Source organism: Mixophyes fleayi, chromosome 8 (assembly GCF_038048845.1).
Source record: "Mixophyes fleayi isolate aMixFle1 chromosome 8, aMixFle1.hap1, whole genome shotgun sequence".
Lineage (NCBI taxonomy): Eukaryota > Metazoa > Chordata > Amphibia > Anura > Limnodynastidae > Mixophyes > Mixophyes fleayi.
In genome coordinates, this window is record NC_134409.1 from 45507579 (window position 1) to 45526026 (window position 18448).

General features: G+C 39.6%; 1 protein-coding gene across 2 annotated transcripts in view; it reads left to right on the forward strand.

The window, feature by feature from the left end:
• Positions 1–18448, forward strand: part of LOC142099237 (dimethylaniline monooxygenase [N-oxide-forming] 2-like) — a 45822-nt gene that overhangs the window by 14287 nt on the left and 13087 nt on the right. For both annotated transcript variants that reach the window (XM_075182485.1, XM_075182484.1), the window contains exons 2-5: positions 2652–2791; positions 2906–3094; positions 5081–5243; positions 13835–13977. In XM_075182485.1, coding sequence (XP_075038586.1) covers positions 2660–2791; positions 2906–3094; positions 5081–5243; positions 13835–13977 — 627 coding nt within the window. In that variant the 5' untranslated portion in view covers positions 2652–2659. The remainder of the gene's footprint in view (positions 1–2651; positions 2792–2905; positions 3095–5080; positions 5244–13834; positions 13978–18448) is intronic.

An 18448-nucleotide genomic window follows, 5' to 3' on the forward strand; every position in this document is an offset into this window, starting at 1 on the left:
GCATGAAAATAGTTGAATGATGTCACAAAATGGGAAATACATCATGGGAGAACATTTTTGCACTTTTGAAAATTACACTTATTGTATACATAATTAAATTATGTGTGCACATGCAACTACATTTATACATCATCATCATTTACCAGAGTGGTAAATTTATCAAGATGCGGGTTTCAAAAAGTAGAGATGTTGCCTATAGCAGCCAATCAGATCCTAGTTATCATTTATTTAATACATTCTACAAAATGACATCTAGAATCTGATTAATTGTTATAGGCAACATATTCACTTTCTCAAACCCACAGTTTGATAAATTTTCCCCTGAGCAAATCTAAGGTCAATTTAATAGCCAATTATTCTACTAGTATGTTTTTGCCGTGTGGGAAGAAACTGGAGCACCCGGAAGAAACCCACATAAACATGAGGAGGACCTACAAACTCCACACAGGTTAGGCCTTGGTCGGGAATTGAACTCATGACCCCAGTGCTAACCACTAAGCCACCGTGCTGCATATGATAAAAAGTACTTGTTATGCATCAGGGATAGTGCTTTGTAAGTTAATGGTAATATTTACCATCAAGATATGTTACACTTTATTATATGTATGCATATTTCTATATTGTTTTTATGTATGTGTCAATATATTATATTGTTAGCAGCATAAACAGGATGTATTTAGGGGTGTACAAAACATTCATAAATAGTTTATTTAGTTGATGGCTATAGTTTTTGATTTGATGCCCAACCACCAATATATGATTGGCTAAACAGCTAGAGTGACATATCAAAGCAACAATCAAGATGAAGGGAGCTGATCTCGAAATACATAAATAAGAACCTAGTGACACCATCCTATGATATACACTTGAGAAAGTCTTCTAATAGACGAAATGCGTTTGACATGCCCATTGCCTCGTTCTGTAACAGAAAACAGGAAGATCCTCCATTCTGAACACCTCTAACATTTCTTTTGTAACATAGAAGACTGGGTACCCAGTCCAGATAGAGACTGACAACAAACTGCAAGTATTACTGCTTATTAGCAGCGGAACTATTCACTTTAGACTTTAGGATCTGACATCGGAAAATAGTCCTGTTTGAGACATTAATATTGTTGAGTACTACCAATGGAGTTCCATTTTAGCCGGCTTGGAATACTCAAATTTTAACTGGTGCAGTAGATTTTTCCTTCTGCTTATTGAACAATTATTGCTTGCTTATCATTTGGACTTTTACAACTATCCATATTAGGACTGTGTTTTGGACCTTTAGGGCAAAGTGCAATCAAGTGTTTATGCAATATGTAGAAAGTGTTATACCATTTTTGACCTTTACTCATTGAAAACTTTTTAGTTATTTGTTATGTAATGAATATGTGTGTAATTTTAATTGAAGTTTAGTCCATAATATTTTAGATATTAAAGTTTTGATTAATTGGAAATACTGGTAAGAGTGCAGTACATTATAAGAACAAGATCTCATTACTAACTCATTACTATAGTGAGGTGCATACCCAATCTCAATGCTACATCAGCAGCAGCTATTTATATAGTGTTACTAATTCCACAGCGCTGTACAGAGAACTCACTCACATCAGTCCCTGCCCCATTGGAGCTTACAGTCTAAATTCCCTAACATGCACACATAGACAGACAGACACACAGACTAGGGTCAATTTGATAGCAGCCAATTAACCTACTAATATATTTTTGGAATGTGGGAGGAAACCAGAGCACCCGGAGGAAACCCACGCAAACACGAGGAGAACATACAAACTTCACACAGATAAGGCCATGGTCGGGAATCGAACTGATTCCCGACCATGGGCCAATGCTGTGAGGCAGAAGTGCTAGCCACTAAGCCACCGTGCTGCCCTTCTACACTTGTTTATCAACTACACATACTCTCAGTCAATGAGCGCATCACTTCTGCTGTTGATATTTTAAGTTACTTATACTTTAAGTACAAATTAGAGTGGATATTACATTTTATAAAGCAGTTATTAGATATCTGCAGTATGTACACATTTTTATTGACCTTGTTATGATCTACAGTCATTGGCAAAAGTTTTGAGAATGACACAATTATTTTTTTCACAAAGTCTGCTGCCACAGTTTTTATGATGGCTATTTGCATATAATCCAGAATGTCATGAAGAGCGATCAGATGAATTGTAATTAATTTCAAAGTCCCTCTTTGCCATAAGAATGAAATTTATCCCAAAAACAACATTTCCACTGCATTTCAGCCCTGCCACAAAAGGACCAGCTGACATCAGGTGAGTGATACTCTCGTTAACACAGGTGAGAGTGTTGATGAGGACAAGGCTGGAGATCACTCTGTCATGCTGATTGAGTTAGAATAACAGACTGGAAGCTTTAAAAGGAGGGTGGTGCTTAATCTTAATGTAATTGTCAATAAAACCCTTTGACACTTATGAAATGCTAAAATTTTTTACTTCAGAATACCATAGGAAAATCTGACAAAAAGGTATAAAAACACTGAAGCAGCAAACTTTGTGAAAACCAATTCTTGTGTCATTCTCAAAACTTTTGGCCATGATTGTATGTTTGGTGCTTCACCATTGGTTGAAATATGTGACTCGTTTGAATGTAAGACACAAATGCACAGTATTTTCTTCAATCTGTAGATAACACAATGGTTAAGACTGTTGCAATCATTGGTGCTGGAATCAGCGGTTTGGGAGCTATCAAAGCATGTCTGGAAGAAGGACTGGTACCCACCTGCTTTGAAAGAAGTGATGACTATGGTGGTCTCTGGAAGTTCACAGTGAGTTCAGTTCTGCTTTATTGAATTTACTAATAACATATTAAAAATCTAAATGTCAGAAATATAAACTGCTATTGTGTATCATATTGACATATTAAAAATACAATGTTTTAGGATAGAGTGGAGGATGGAAGAGCCAGCATCTACTCGTCATTGGTCACCAATTCTTCCAAAGAATTAATGAGTCTCAGTGATTTTCCAATGCCAGATGATTTTCCTAACTTCCTACACAATAGCAAATATTACGAATACATCAAGTTGTATGCTGAGAATTTTAAACTGTTGAAATACATCAAATTCAAGGTAAGATATAGACCACACACACACACACACACACACACACACACAGTCATTTTACAGAAATCCTAACCTAGTCACTAGTTGTAATTACACTTGATCCAGTAATTTCAATTGGATGCCTTTTACCCTTTTGAAGAATTTAATAGCATAACTGTGTTAATATTCACTCGTAAATAATGTGAATAAAATTTAAAAATCAGAAATAGTGGCAGTGTCAGCATTCACTTAGCCTCTTATATTCTACAAGACATACAAGGAGGTCAAACAAGCAATATTTTAGGAGCAGAAAGAAAAATATTGTAAATAATAGAGAAGGGATCCAAATGTTTTACAAGGTAGCACTTTGAAGTAATGTTTTACTTTTGCCAACATGAGTGTTTCTGTCACTGGCGAGAGATCAAATGACTAGGCAGGAGAAAATCATAAATAAGGATGAGGTGTACAGTCATGGGCAAAAGTTTTGAGAATGATACAAATATTATTTTTCACAAAGTCTGCTGCCTCAGTTTTTATGATCGCAATTTGCATATACTCCAGAATGTCATGAAGAGCGATCAGATGAATTGCAATTAATTTCAAAGTCCCTCTTTGCCATGACAATGAACTTTATCCCAAAAATAACATTTCCACTGAATTTCAGCCCTGCCACAAAAAGGACCAGCTGACATCAGGTCAGTGATTCTCTTGTTAACACAGGTGAGAGTGTTGACGAGGACAAGGCTGGAGATCACTCTGTCATGCTGATTGAGTTAGTATAACAGACTGGAAGCTTTAAAAGGAGGGTGGTGATTGAAATCATTGTTCTTCCTCTGTGAACCATGGTAACCTGCAAGGAAACACTTGCAGTCATCATTGCTTTGCACAAAAAGGGTTTCACAGGCAAGGATACTGCTGCTAGTTAGATTGCATCTAAATCAACCATTTATCGGATCATCAAGAAATTCAGGGAGAGAGGTTCAATAGTTGTGAAGAAGGCTTCAGGGTGCCCAAGAACATCCAGCAAGTGCCAGGACTGTCTCCTAAAGTTGATTCAGGTGCGGATCGGGGCACCACCAGTGCAGAGCTTGCTCAGGAATGAGGTGAAGACTTTTGGAGGATGACCTGGTGTCAAGAAGGCCAGCAAAGTAGCCACTTCTCTCCAGGAAACAGGGAAAGACTGATATTCTGCAAAAGGTACAGGGATTGGACTGCTGAGGACTGGGGTAAAGTCATTCTCTCTGCTAAATCCCCTTTCAGATTGTTTGGGGCATCTGGAAAAACACTTGTCCGCCGAAGGAAAGCTGAGTGCTACCATCAATCCTGTGTCAAAACATCCTCCAATAGCAAATCCTCCCAACCATCCAACAACAGATTGGTGATGAACAATGCCTTTTCCAGTATGATGGAGCACATTGCCATAAGGCAAAAGTGATAACTACGTGGCTCAGGGATCAAAACATCAACATTTTGGTCCTTGGCCAGGAAACTCCCCAGACCTTAATCCCACTGAGAACTTGTGGTCAATCCTCTAGAGGTGGGTGGACAAATAAAAACCCACAAATTCTGACAAACTCCAAGCATTTAATAGGTAAGTATGGGCAGGCAGCAATCAGTATGTGGCCCAGAAGTTGATTGACAGCATGTCAGGGCGAATTGCAGAGGTCTTCAAAAAGAAGGGTCAACACTTACATATTGACTCTGCATAAACTTAATGTAATTGTCAATAAAAGCCTTTGACAATTATAAAATGCTTGTAATTTTACTTCAGTATACCATAGCAACATCTGACAAAAGCAGCAAACTTTGAGAAAACCAATACTTGTGTCATTTTCAATACTTTTGGCCTTGACTATACTCTAATTTATATTCATAACACAAAGTTTTACACAAAATAAAGTCTCCTGTACCTCTGTATTTTTCTAGTATGTTGATGACCCTGATGAATTTTTGATGCATTCCACTTAATATCCAGATGTAAAAATTGCTTATTTTGGTTGTGTTTGTGCTCAGACAGCAGTTTGCAGAGTGGAGAAGCATTCTGACTTTCCTATTACTGGACAATGGTTAGTTACTACAGAAATGAATGGAGACAAAAAGACAGACATCTTTGATGCAGTTATAGTTTGCACTGGTCAACATGCGCAACCAGTGTTACCAGGGAACACCCTTCCAGGTAATTTTTAGAATGCTTAAATCTAAAATGTGTTGCTGGTCCTCAGAAAAGGCGACCTATATTCTATGTTTCCCTAATAAATTCAACAATCTGGTATCTCCCATGTTTCAAAGCTGTTATTTTCCACACTTTCACCCCACTTCACCTCATAAAAAATGAAAACGAAAAGTACATGGGGCTCATGTAGAGTTGGTGAACCTGCAACTTGAACATTAGCAGGAAAAGATACATGCATGAAATAGAGCAAATGTCCAGCTCTATAACATCAGGATATGCACCAGGTTTACATCAGGATCAGCAAATGCAGTGCAGAGAAAGCATAGATGGGGACTGGCAGTGATAGTAGTAGATATGGGTCAAATTTCCCTATTAATACACAATATAATAATGTAATGAAGTGTCAAATACACAAGAGGAATGGTTCTTGACAGTGTTATTGATAAATGTGAAAGTCACATTAACTATATAAAATAAAATACAATGAACTACAAGTGCAAATAAAAGTATACACTAAATTTAATTATATTTAGTGAACTTAAATGTAATATAAATCTCTGCTGTTTTCTCTTTCAAAATCCTTTTCTATTGCAGTCCAAATGGAAATGTCAATTAAGTAATGTGAATAGACGGATGCAACTTCATATACTATAGCAGCCACACTAATAAATGAAGAAATATCAGTTTGAGAGGTGATTCCGTAAACATCCATTTAGAAGTGACTAGTTAGTGTTGTCAATCATCATCATCACTGCATCTTGTGGCACCAGCACTGCAGCACACACAAAAGATACGGCTCCTGACAGGTGTATATGCATCTGCATCCAGGCCTAACGCAGCTGCAGTTACGTGAACAGGGTACTCCTGTTCCTTGCCTACACTTCAGGGGCATAACCAGGATTTGTAGATAGGGTTTTCCACACCACGCCACCAGTGGGTGTGACCAGCATGCGTTGTGACGTGGCTATAATTTTAGACAGTGCTTGGCTGATCTCCAACTCTTCCTATCCCCATCATATACACGAGCAATGCTGCGTGCACTACTGCTAGGTGCACGCAGCTCTCCCTTTTCGAGCAGAGCCGTGTGAAGTGGGCCATACCACCCAGATGTCCCTACCATCACAAAGCTCTAACTGAGTGTGTTACCAGAGTTTTAAGACTGTCCTGCTCTCTTCTACCTATTCTTGCTGCTTTCAATACTTGTTGCTGCTGCTCATATCCTAAGCTCAGTTGCTGCTTGTCTGGATCCTGGAATGTTGGGTCGCTGTTTGGAAAAAGGACAAGTACCTAATATAGAAATCCCTGCTAAGAGTGAACATAGTAGGCCTCCCTCCCCCAAATCAGCCTGATATTGAATCAAAAGCACCCACGTTTAATAATTAGGCCTCCCAGCAAACAGTAAATTAATGTCATTCATCTTTAATAAAAAGATCCATTTCCCACCAACATTAAATTAATAGTATTTTCATTTAATAAATAAACCTATTTCCTCCCAAACATTAAATAATTAGCACTTTTAAGTAATTTCACTTTTAAGAAATAGCAATCCTTCTCCCCAAACTCAGCCACACATTCAATTAATAGCAACCAAACCACCCCAACATTAAATGAATAGTCCCATCATCCCACCCTTAATTGATTCACCATAACCCCACTATTAATTTAACTATCCCCAACCTTCACCCCACCAATAAATTAAAAGCTCCCACTCTCAACCAGGGCCATCTTTTCCATTGGGCACAATGGGCAGCTGCCCGGGGGCCCCAAGGGCAAGGGGGCCCCATAGGCACGGCTCTTAATGATAATAAATAATCCTGCAAAAGAAAAAAACCTGCAAAAAAAAAAACCTTCAAGGGTCACTGAGCAAGTACATCTATCTATCTCTATCTATATATATATATATATATATATATATATATCTATATCTGTATCTGTACACATCTATATATCTATATCTATATCTAGGGGCCCCTGTGCACTGCTTTGCCCGGGGCCCATAATGTTTTTAAGATGGCCCTGCTCTCAACCTACTATGAAATTAACATTTCACACCCCATCCACATCACATAAAATACCCTACCCTACCTACACTTACATTAAAATTCCTTCTCCCCCTCCCTCCAAGCCTATGTTTACAAAGGAACTATTGCACTTATACATTAAATCCCCCCACTTACATTAAATGTACATGAGAGCACCCCCCACACACACTCACATTCACACACTCACACACTTACCCTCTTCATCTATTGCTGTGTCTTGTGTCCTTCTACTGCACACATGAGACTTGTTGGCAGTGGGAGAGAGGGATGGGGACACACAGTAAGAGAGAGGGGCTGGGACACACAGCTGGGGAGAAAGGGGTGGAAACACACTGCCGTGGGAGAGAAAGGAGCAGTGCAGACAGACATGATCTGCACACAAGCTGCAAAGTGGCTGGTCCCGGGGCAGGGTCCAGCCACCTCAATTATACAGTGCCCCAGGCTTGGATGGGGGTTTCCAGGCACTAGGAACCCCACTCGGTTTTCCTATGCACTTGGCTGCCTCTTCATTTACCATTCTGTCTCCACAGTCGTAAGGAGATGCCAGTGTAAAATGCTACCAGATTTGCATATGGAATTGGCTATTTTATGCAAATAATGCAGACTTGTGTCCAAATCTACATGAGCCCCATAGGTCTCTTTATGACAATAATATTCACATTTTAGTAATGTATTATTAAAAATGTTAAGAATTTCTTCTGTATAATTAAATAATTATAATTTATTTTCACATTTAATTTCTAAGACTGCTTGTTGTTTTATTACTTTCATAGCCTATTTTCCTGTAATAGAAATATTAAAATAACAGATTTGGGGTTATGTGCCACTATTACATGGGGAGCCCACAATGTGGCTCCTTGTTATAGAATGACCAGCCCAGTCTGTCATAAGCTGGTGCTGGTCACAGCATTTTGTGGGGAACCCCACACTGTCTGTCCCCATGAACAAACAGCTTAGGCTATGAGTGCTGGCGCTTAGATCATTTTTTCATCCTTTGGGGGGGAGGGGTGTTTTTAAACATTATTTAGTTTTTTAATTTTACATTAAAATGACAGTGATCACCATGGCATTGATGATAAAGACTGGAATCTCAAAAGCACCATGATACTCTTAAAATGTCTCACACGTTTTAATCATTCAGATATATTTAATATACTATGCAGAGCCTCACTCATCTTAAGACACGTGTGATTCAGAATATACGTCCAAATCTGTTAAAACGCAGTGTCAGGCCCACAGTATACAATTGTTAATACTATCTTCTTACTAGGATTTTACTTGTTTGCAACTGAGTAAAAATGAACACATACTGCAGCTGCCACAAAACAGAAATAATACTTATAGTATCAGAAATTATTCATTGCTATTATACATTGGTCAGCGCCATGAGTCCAAAGTTCAAGAAACTATGGTAGCATCCTCAAAATAAGTTATATACTATTGCTTTAGCATAGTTATTGAGAGTGAAATAATTATAAGGGTGATCATCATCATCATCACTATTTATTTAGCCACTGATTCCGCAGCGCTGTACAGAGAACTCACTCACATCGGTCCCTGCCCCATTGGAGCTTACAGTCTAAATTCCCTAACATACACACACACACAGACAGAGAGAGAGAGATAGACTAGGGTCAATTTTGATAGCAGCCAATTAACCTACTAGTATGTTTTTGGAGTGTGGGAGGAAACCGGAGCACACCCACGCAAACACGAGGAGAACATACAAACTCCACACAGATAAGGCCATGGTTGGGAATTGAACTCATGACCCCAGCACTGTGAGACAGAAGTGCTAACCACTTAGCCACCGTGCTGCCCCAAAATTCATTGTCCAAGCAAACAAAACCTAATATAAAAAATTCTCAGACTATCATTAACATTTGGCACAAGGTAATTGAATACAGTTAGTTATGACTATTAGCAGCAGGGATGGATTGGCCGTAGGCCTTACCAGGAATTTCCCCGGTAGGCCGGTAGCCTAATGAGGCCATCCATTTTGCACTTTTCATAATATTTTTTTTGTGCTATTATTTTTAGTGATAGGGCACCGGGCACACATGCCCCGGGACCCCCTCTTTCAGTTGCCCCTCGAACCAAGGATGTCAGCCATAGGGACAGTGTGGTAGATGGTGGCTGGCCCTTTCCTTGGGACCAGCCACTTTCCCTCTAGTGGCCATGTTCTATCCTAGAAGAAACAGACGTCACATGGGACGCCACCATGTGTCAGGTGTTCTCCCATGTGTGCAGCGCAGCTGGAACTAGGTAAGTGTGTGGCTGTGTGATGTGTCTGTATGTATGTTTGTTGCTTATACAGGGTTGCAACATTGGACTTCTCACCGCTGAACTCCACATGATTTACCAGCCATTTGCCATGAGTATACAAGATGCATTGCCATCGTCATTGCACGCACCTAATTAGAATACCCCGTTGCAGAGATCTGTGCAGAACCTGCATATTATATGTTTTCTGTAGTTCTGGAAACATTCAGCACTTTGAAAACAGTGTATTTTTGAGAAAGCAGAGATGGGGTTTTTTTTTTTGTTGTTTTTTTTTAAAGTTTTATTTTTGAGAAGGTCAATAATGAGCATCAGTCCAAGACAAAATCTGTTACAATCAGGTTAGAGATGTGTTTTTTTTTATAAAAAACAAAGCAAAAAAAACCCAACACTTAAAATTTTCATTTTGCAGTAACTCACCCTCCTTCCAACAAGTAGAGCCACTGGGTTGAATTGCTTAAGAACCCTATTGTCCAAGAAATCTCACTCCTGCTGGGGTATACAGCTCCTTGATGCTCACAGGTGTGCAACCTTGAGTTTAAATGTGAACTCTGCAGCCGGGGTCAAGATACTCCAAACTCATATGAGTGTGTGTGGGCAGGGAGGCGTAGGGCAAAGTATTGTGTGTGTGTGTGAGGGCAGGGGGGCTTATGCAATGTATTGTGTGTGTGTAAGGGCAGGAGGCTTATGGCAATGTCATGTAGGTGTGTGGTAGGTGGTGGCTAATTAATAAGTGCTGTTTTATTTGTGGGGTGATGGTGGGAGAATTTAATTTAATAGCGGGGCCTATTCATTTAAGATGGGGTGGTTTTTGAGGTATTAATTGAATGTGGGTTGAGTTTGGGAAGAATGAGGTCTATTTATTAAATGTGAATATGAATTATTTAATGACAGTGATGGTTGCGGGAAATAGGTATATTTATTAAATGTAAATGCTATTAATTTACGGGGGGCGTTCTTCACTGTAATCTGGTTGGGAGGTAGGCTATTAATTTAATGGTGTACTGCGGGTCGGAGATAATTATTTAATGGTATGTGCTATTAGTTTATTTGTGGGGTGATGGTGGGGCTATTTAATTTAATAGAGGGACCTATTAATTTAGGGTGAAGTGTTGGGACCTTTATTGTAATGCTGGGGTGGTTTGGGGCTATTAATTTAATGTGGGGCTGAAATTGAGAAGGAGGGTTATTTATTAAATGTAAATATGAATATATGTATGTACATATATGTAATATGAATCTAATGCCGGGATGGTTGTGAGAAATCATTATATTCATTAACAGTAAATGCTATTAATTTATTCCTGGAACTGTTTGGAGGAAGAGAAATAGGCTTATTTATTAAATGGGAATACTATTTATTTAATGTCAAGGTTGGTTGGTGGGAAATAGATCTATTTATCAAGTGTGAATACTATTTTAATACTGGGGCTGGAGAGAGGCCTAATAATTATATATAGTTTTTGATTTAATTCCAGAGCTCGTTGGAGTTTTCTAGATTTCATGTACCTATTTTTTTTCCAAATAGGGTCTCCAACATTGCAGGATCCAGACAAGCAGTAACTGAGCAAGATAAACCAGCAGTCACAGGTAGGGAAAGCGACAAGAACAGGTAGGAGAGGGTAGGACAGTCTGTCAACTGTATTTTTCTATATTGGCAGTTCCTCTGCACCATGATATTAAATAAACACAAATATGTATATTGCGATTACATTGTCTGTTACTGGTTTACTACTGATAAATTCAGTTGCTCATTCCTGTTTCTATGTTATTCAAAGTGTACCTATCACTTGTACACAGAGGAGGCAGCCATTATGTGGGTGAATCAATAATCATACCTCACAACTGTCCCGATTTCAGTAGCACAGTCCTGAGTTAGGACATGTTTGTCCCACTTTTGGGAATGTTGGGGGAAGGGTAGTATGTAATGGGCAGTCTAGCACTTTGCAGAGCTAGGCAACCCTCTGCGGGTATAGCCAATTTTGTGCTAATCCCACCTCCTTTTGCGTTGGCCCTGCCTATAGTTGATTTGGTCCCACCCACATGAGGCCACTTCCAAACTTTTTTCCAGGGCCACTATAAGTTCCCAATCTGCCCTTGATTAACAGAGTACATTTTGACAATTTGATTTTGTCTTTTTTTAAATATTCATCACTGGAACCGTGGAACCTAGCATAAATTAATGGAGTTATTAGGATATTAACATAGGGAAGTAAATGAACTCACAAGTATATCACTGGAAGGGGCTACCATTGAATGCCCTGTTGTAGCAGTGGACAGAAAACATATCCAGTTGTGTTGCACAAGCCCTGGCTAATATAACATATTTTAGATCATTTAGAAGAGGCTTAACAAGTATTAATACTTTAAAATGCAGTAATACATTGAATTTTATTTTTGACATTTACATTTAATAATGCATTATTTTATGTATATAGAATAAACTATATAAATTCTTGCTTTAACTTATCCAGACCAAAAGGTTATAGTACAATTATAGTAAAGTAGGGTTTACAGTAGTTCAAGAATGAACAAAAACTCCCAGCTTTCTGTCACGAATGCCCAGCCTACCTCAGATACAGCAATCAGAAACAGCTGGCCATGACTGGAATCACCTTAGTCACTAAGCAATAAATACACCTTTTCTGCCACCACAAAGGAATTACTATGAAGTCCTTGCGTTTACCAAAAAGACTTATTAATGTTTCAAACTCATATCACATACACATGTAGCATGGGCCCCTTTTGGCTTTGCTAGTTCACAATGAATCACGGAAAATATGCTAGATTGAATGTATTTAATCCGAAAAATGTTTCCAAGTCTTAAGTACAAAATAGCCAATAACAAGCCATACAAAATAATTTGCACAAATAAGTTTCAGAAATAAAATAGGAAATAAAACCAGAATCGCTTTTACTAGTTTAAGACTTGGCTGGAGAGGAGTACACTTTGGAAAAAATGGCACATTCCAACCTGGACAGGTCTCCCCATGCAATGAACAACCTTACTGGGTAGACAGCTGATTTTTAACTTTCCTCATATTGTCCCCACCCCCAGCTTTGGAAACTCTCCTAATGTCAGGGCAGATTGGTTCCCAGAAGGACACAGGGCTTTCATAATGAGTCATCTATTTCCTGAGATATAGGTCTGGCATCTCAAATGGACAGGATTTCTCATCTCTTTGCTTTGCCTGACTGGCCAGAGTTTTTACACAAACTCTGTAAAGCCTCAGAGATGTTATCTGTCTGGCATTGCTACTTCGACACGTGCACTGGTCACACTCATGTCTATCAGCAAAGCCCACTTATTTTACAAGGTTACATACAAAATCCAAACGGGCATACATGAATATTCAGGGGAACAGTAACAATCAGTAATTAGGTGCAATACATAATCACCACACTTTCTTTCATGTTTTTGTATGAAAAGATTCTGCACAAAAATTAGATTTTAGAGATGCTAAAAAAGAAGTTCCTCCAAAATTACCCCTTAAACCAAGTACAATAACTTTTGTTCCCTATGATCTCAATTAAATTACTATGTCAGTAACCCTGTGCTGTTTTAATTCATTAATAACAGCATGTTTTTTTTATCATCAAGTGAATAATTCGGGTGTAGTACCTATTAAAGGTACTGACTACACATACACCAAAGAAAATGACATGAGGAGTCCGATTGCATACTACAGCGACCTGCAAAAAAAACCAACTACTTACCACGATGCAGATGACTTGATGGGCTGACTCACATTGTTTCCTACTCTACTAAATTATGCAATTTGTCTTAAAGCGGTGATGGACGAGCCCCACTGTAAGTATTATTTTAGGGGTTAGGCTTAGGGTTAGGGTTAGGATTAGGGTTAACTCCTAACCCTAATATCCCTAACCCCTAAAATAATACTTACATGACATAAATGACAGTGGGGTCCGTCCATCACCGCTTTAAGACAAGTCGCAGTTTCTGATGACGTCATTTAGTAGAGTCTGCAACAGAGCAAGTCGTCCCATCAAGTCATCTGCATCGTGGTTAATAGGTTTTTTTGCAGTTCGCTGTAGTATGCAATCGTGCTCCTCATATCGTTTTCTTCAGTGACTGGCTGACTACCACCGAATAATTCACCATAGCATTAATTAAGGTCATGTTGGAGGATCAGAAAAACGATTGCGTTAATTATATATTCCAAAGTACAAGCCATTTCTTGTAATCATTTTGACTGATATTCTCAACTCGGCATAATCTAGTATGGATGTCATTGCCTTGTTTCCATAAAGGTATTGAAAAGTTTAAAGGACAAGTTCTACGTTGTCAAGAATACAAGAGGTCAATTGGATTTGATGGTAAACGAGTATTAATAATTGGAATGGGTAACACTGGAGTTGATATCTCAACAGAACTGTCTACACGAGCATCCCAGGTACATTTCACTGAACTCAAGATTTTCATTAAATAACAAGTGAATTGTGTTCTTCTTATTCATTTCCAATTGACAACTGTGGTTTCTAATAAAAGAGGGTCATAATATTAATTGTAACATTTCTATGTGTAGTTTTTTATTGCAGAGCATTCCAGTCAACAGAGGAAGCCCATTTGATTTGTAAAAACAACACAATTTAGCACATTCTGAACTTACAAACCTGGCTCACTGAATTTGAACAACATTGAAGTATACAGGGAGGTATTATAGGTGTGTCAAATGGGATGATCTTCCCTGGGGCCCTCACAGAGACCGAGGGTTATATAATATTACATCCTATTTACAGCAGCTCAGTGTCTGAGTTGTACGCGATGACACCAGAAGCATTGAGGAAGCTTGTGTGTCCAGGTTTTACTTTCTATACGGACCGTTGATTATTACACTTATAATGTCATTAGCTTACTGTGTGCAATATATACTATTGTTTTCGCCCAGATACATTACTGCATGTATACAGGGAATTTGACAACTACTGTGCTGAAAACCTCTATTGTCCTGAAAACATTTGCAACCCATTTCTATTTAGGGCATTCTGTTAATGATTTATGATACCATAGACTTATTTTATACAATACTTTTCTTTGAGATACATGTTGAATTATCAAGTACCCATTTTTACAGCTTGGTGCAACATTAAATACAAAACAATTCTTCAGATTTTTGCTAGGTCAAAGTCCTGTTCCTTTTTATGATATCATGCACCTACTTTTGCATTACTGAGCTCCTCTATTCTTCTGTAAAAAATGTAGTAATAAGGCTTTCCAAGGTAAGATGGTCAAAACTAGAGAAAAATGTTGTTGTGCAAATGAGAGCGTTCCACAGAGTGGTCGCAACTCGAAAAAAAGTCCTGCAGCTGAGTGTGAGCAGGTGATGAGGTGTGGATGTGCACTGGGGTCCAATCAGTAGATATTTTCAAGCAAGTGAAGAGTTCCATGTTGTTGCAGTGTGCTTATGGTCTTTGTTAGTAGAAGTATTCCATAATGGATTAGATTTAGGCAACCAAAGTAGGGATGGACTGAGCAGAGCAGCAGTGGAGCAACATTTTGTGAGGAAAATTAGTCTAGCCTCTGCATTCAAAGGAGATTATAGGAGTGAAAGTCTGGTTTGGGGAAGATCAGTAAGGAGGCAATTACAACAGTTAATGCAGAAGATTATAAATGTATGAATTCAAGATTTTGCAGTTTCTTGTGTGAGATACATGCATTTTCTGGCAATGTTTCTTAGATTTATGTAACAGGATTTGGATTCAGATTGGATGCTGAGAAAATAAGACTGTTCTAAGTTAAGTATAACACCTAGGCAGCAAGCTAGAGGGAGATGGGTATAAATTTCCTACAACAAAAATACAGACGTAAATAATACTGACACGAAAATCCTGACAGTCTAAATACTGACATGGACAAAATACCTACAGTTTAAATACTGACATGGAGAAAAAACTTACAGTCTTAATACCTACATGGAGAAAACACTGACACATAAAATACCGACAGTGTGATTTGCCGGGAGTGAAAATGCAGACAGACACAATGCTGGCATTTAAACGGCAATACGTGCAAAAAAATAAAATAAAATAATGTACCGCCCCTCCACTTCCCAAGTCATATTTAGGGCTGCCAATAGGAATTCAGGTCCCCGGTACAACAACTTAACGGGGCTCCCCTTATAGTCGAGGATGGTAAAAAAGTTTGCGTCGCCGCTCAATAAGTGTAATCATGCAATTGGGGGTGTGGCTGTGTATCTTTGTGGGCGTGTCTAGCAGGTGAAAAGCACTAGGCCACCCTCCCTTTAGAAAAATACATTACTCGCAGATGCCCCCTCAGCTCACTTGCTTTAATCTCACATGACCCCTCTCTGCCCATATGCTTTAATCACACATGTCCTCTCTCTGCCCAGCAGCTATAGTATACTTGCCAACTTTTCCTTGTTGGCTTCAAGGAGATCCAAAGGGAGGTGGGCGTGTGGGACGGGCTTGACAAATCACATCATTTTGACCCTGCCCCCTAAACAATTGTCACCATTTTGGCCAATTACAGCAGGGGGTGGGGATAAGATTACACAATATTTGCATCATTGAGCCCCGCCCCGACACTTATCTATTGCGGGGGCGAGAACCGGGAGTTTGCCCTGCTCTCCCGGGAGCCCGGGAGCTCTCCCAGAAAGTCTCCCAGAAATGAGGGAGTCTCCTGGACATTCCGGGAATGTAGGGAACTATGCGTTAAAGAAAAGCAGCTAATGAATCTCTAGAGACTGAAGTGTCTTTTACATTTCTGTCTCCATTACTGAAGTCATGTTGTCTTACCTGTCAGTCTTTGATTAAATCTTGGTTTCCATGAAAATGACCACCTCCATAGGCATCAATACATGGACATAGGACACAATTTCTGAACTGTGTCATCATGCCACAGATGGCGAAGCCAACCACATCTTGTACTGGCTCAGCAACAGGGAGAATGCCAGACTCTTCAGTGAGTGAGGGAGATCACCCCTATTTCAGGGAGTCTCCCTGCCATTCAGGGAGAGTTGGCAAGTAGGAGCTATAGTCACACATGTCCCTCTCTGCCCAGCATCTTTAATCACACATGCCCTTCCTGCCAAGCAGCTATAGTGACACATGCCCCTCTCTTCCCAGCACCTTTAGTCACACGTACCTCCTCTCTGCACAGCACCTTCACACATGCCCCCTCTGTGCCTAGCACCTTCACACATTCCCCCTTTGTGCCCAGCATCGTCACACATGCCCGCCTTTGTGCCCAGCACCTTCACACATGCCCCTTCTGTGCCCAGCAGCTTCACACATGCCTCCACTGTGCCCAGAACCTTCTCACATGCCCCCTCTGTGCCCAGCACCTTCTCACAAGTCCCCTCTGTGCCCAGCACCTTCACACATTCCCCCTTTGTGCCCAGCATCGTCACACATGCCCGCCTTTGTGCCCAGCACCTTCACACATGCCCCTTCTGTGCCCAGCAGCTTCACACATGCCTCCACTGTGCCCAGAACCTTCTCACATACCCTCTCTGTGCCCAGCACCTTCACACATGCTCCCACTGGAAATTAATATTATTGAGGTTAACAATAATGTAGAAACAAAAAAGAGCCAAATTATGTGATTGTAGCATTTATTAGCAATTTTTGCAAAACAAATACAGATCCAAACCGAAACCAAAACTAAAACCAAAACACAGGGTTCAGTTAGCACTCCTAATATATATATTGTGGCAAGAGCCCGCTACTGCTGAAGCACACGCGAACAACTTCTTCCTTTTTATGTAGTTTTATTGTCAGGACAGTAAATGTTTTGACACCGTATACTTTCACAGCAATTATGGAGACCCTAAATGCTAGCTATACATAGACCAGCTCTCTCTCAAGACCAGCCAGCTTCCCCAGCATTTGTCTTCATGCACAAATGATACAAACAAGCTTGTATACCTGATTCTCCTCCCCCAGCCTTAGCTTGATGGACTGGTGACACACCCACCTTCTCTTTAAGAGGAAATGCCCATCCCTGGCTCTGTTTGCACTAACAGACACACCCTGTCTGTTTAACCAAACTTAAACTATTAATTTTCATACATAAGTCTTTACATTCAATCTAGGTGCATCACTGCACAAATGTTTTACTCTACTTCCCTGCTTTCATTGCATATTGCCAGCTAAATGCCTCCTTTTGTTACAATATATATATATATATATATATATATGTACATACACACATGTGCACAGCTACCTCATTATTTTTGGAAAATTTGGAAACCCCCCTTAAAAAATCCTGAGAATCTGATTGGTTCCTATATCTCCACTTTTTCACAACCGCAGCTTGATAAAATTACACCTAGGTATTTTCTCCATGTTCATATTTACACTCTCGGGATGTTCGTGTCACTATTATTTCCATCTGTATTTTCAAAATCAGAAATGTGACACCGGCAAGAGGGATAGGTTTGAGGTGGGGAGAGGACATCTAAGATGAAATGGCAAAAAGACATTTAATAAAACACACCAACACAGATAGTGAGAGATCTGTAGAGGATACATACGATACTGAAATCCAAAGGGGCTTATTAGTTTTCCAGGAAAATTGCTCTAGATAGAAAAGAGCAGATGACCTAGGACTGAGGCTTGTGGTACTCCAACATATAAAAGGAAGCAAGGAGGAGATGGATCCGGACAAATGATAACCGAGAGGATGATTCAACTTTGGACGCAACCTGCAACTTCGTTTTAAAAATGTAAGCATGCACATGTTCTTTGCTAGCTAGTGGCACGCGTATGTGTAATTTTGAATGCAAAGAATATGCCGTGTCAGTCATCACTATCATTTGGCACTTACACTTGCCCTGTAGCTGGCTAAATAACACATACTTTAGTTAATCCCAGGATACACATGCATTGGCATGCCATTACTGT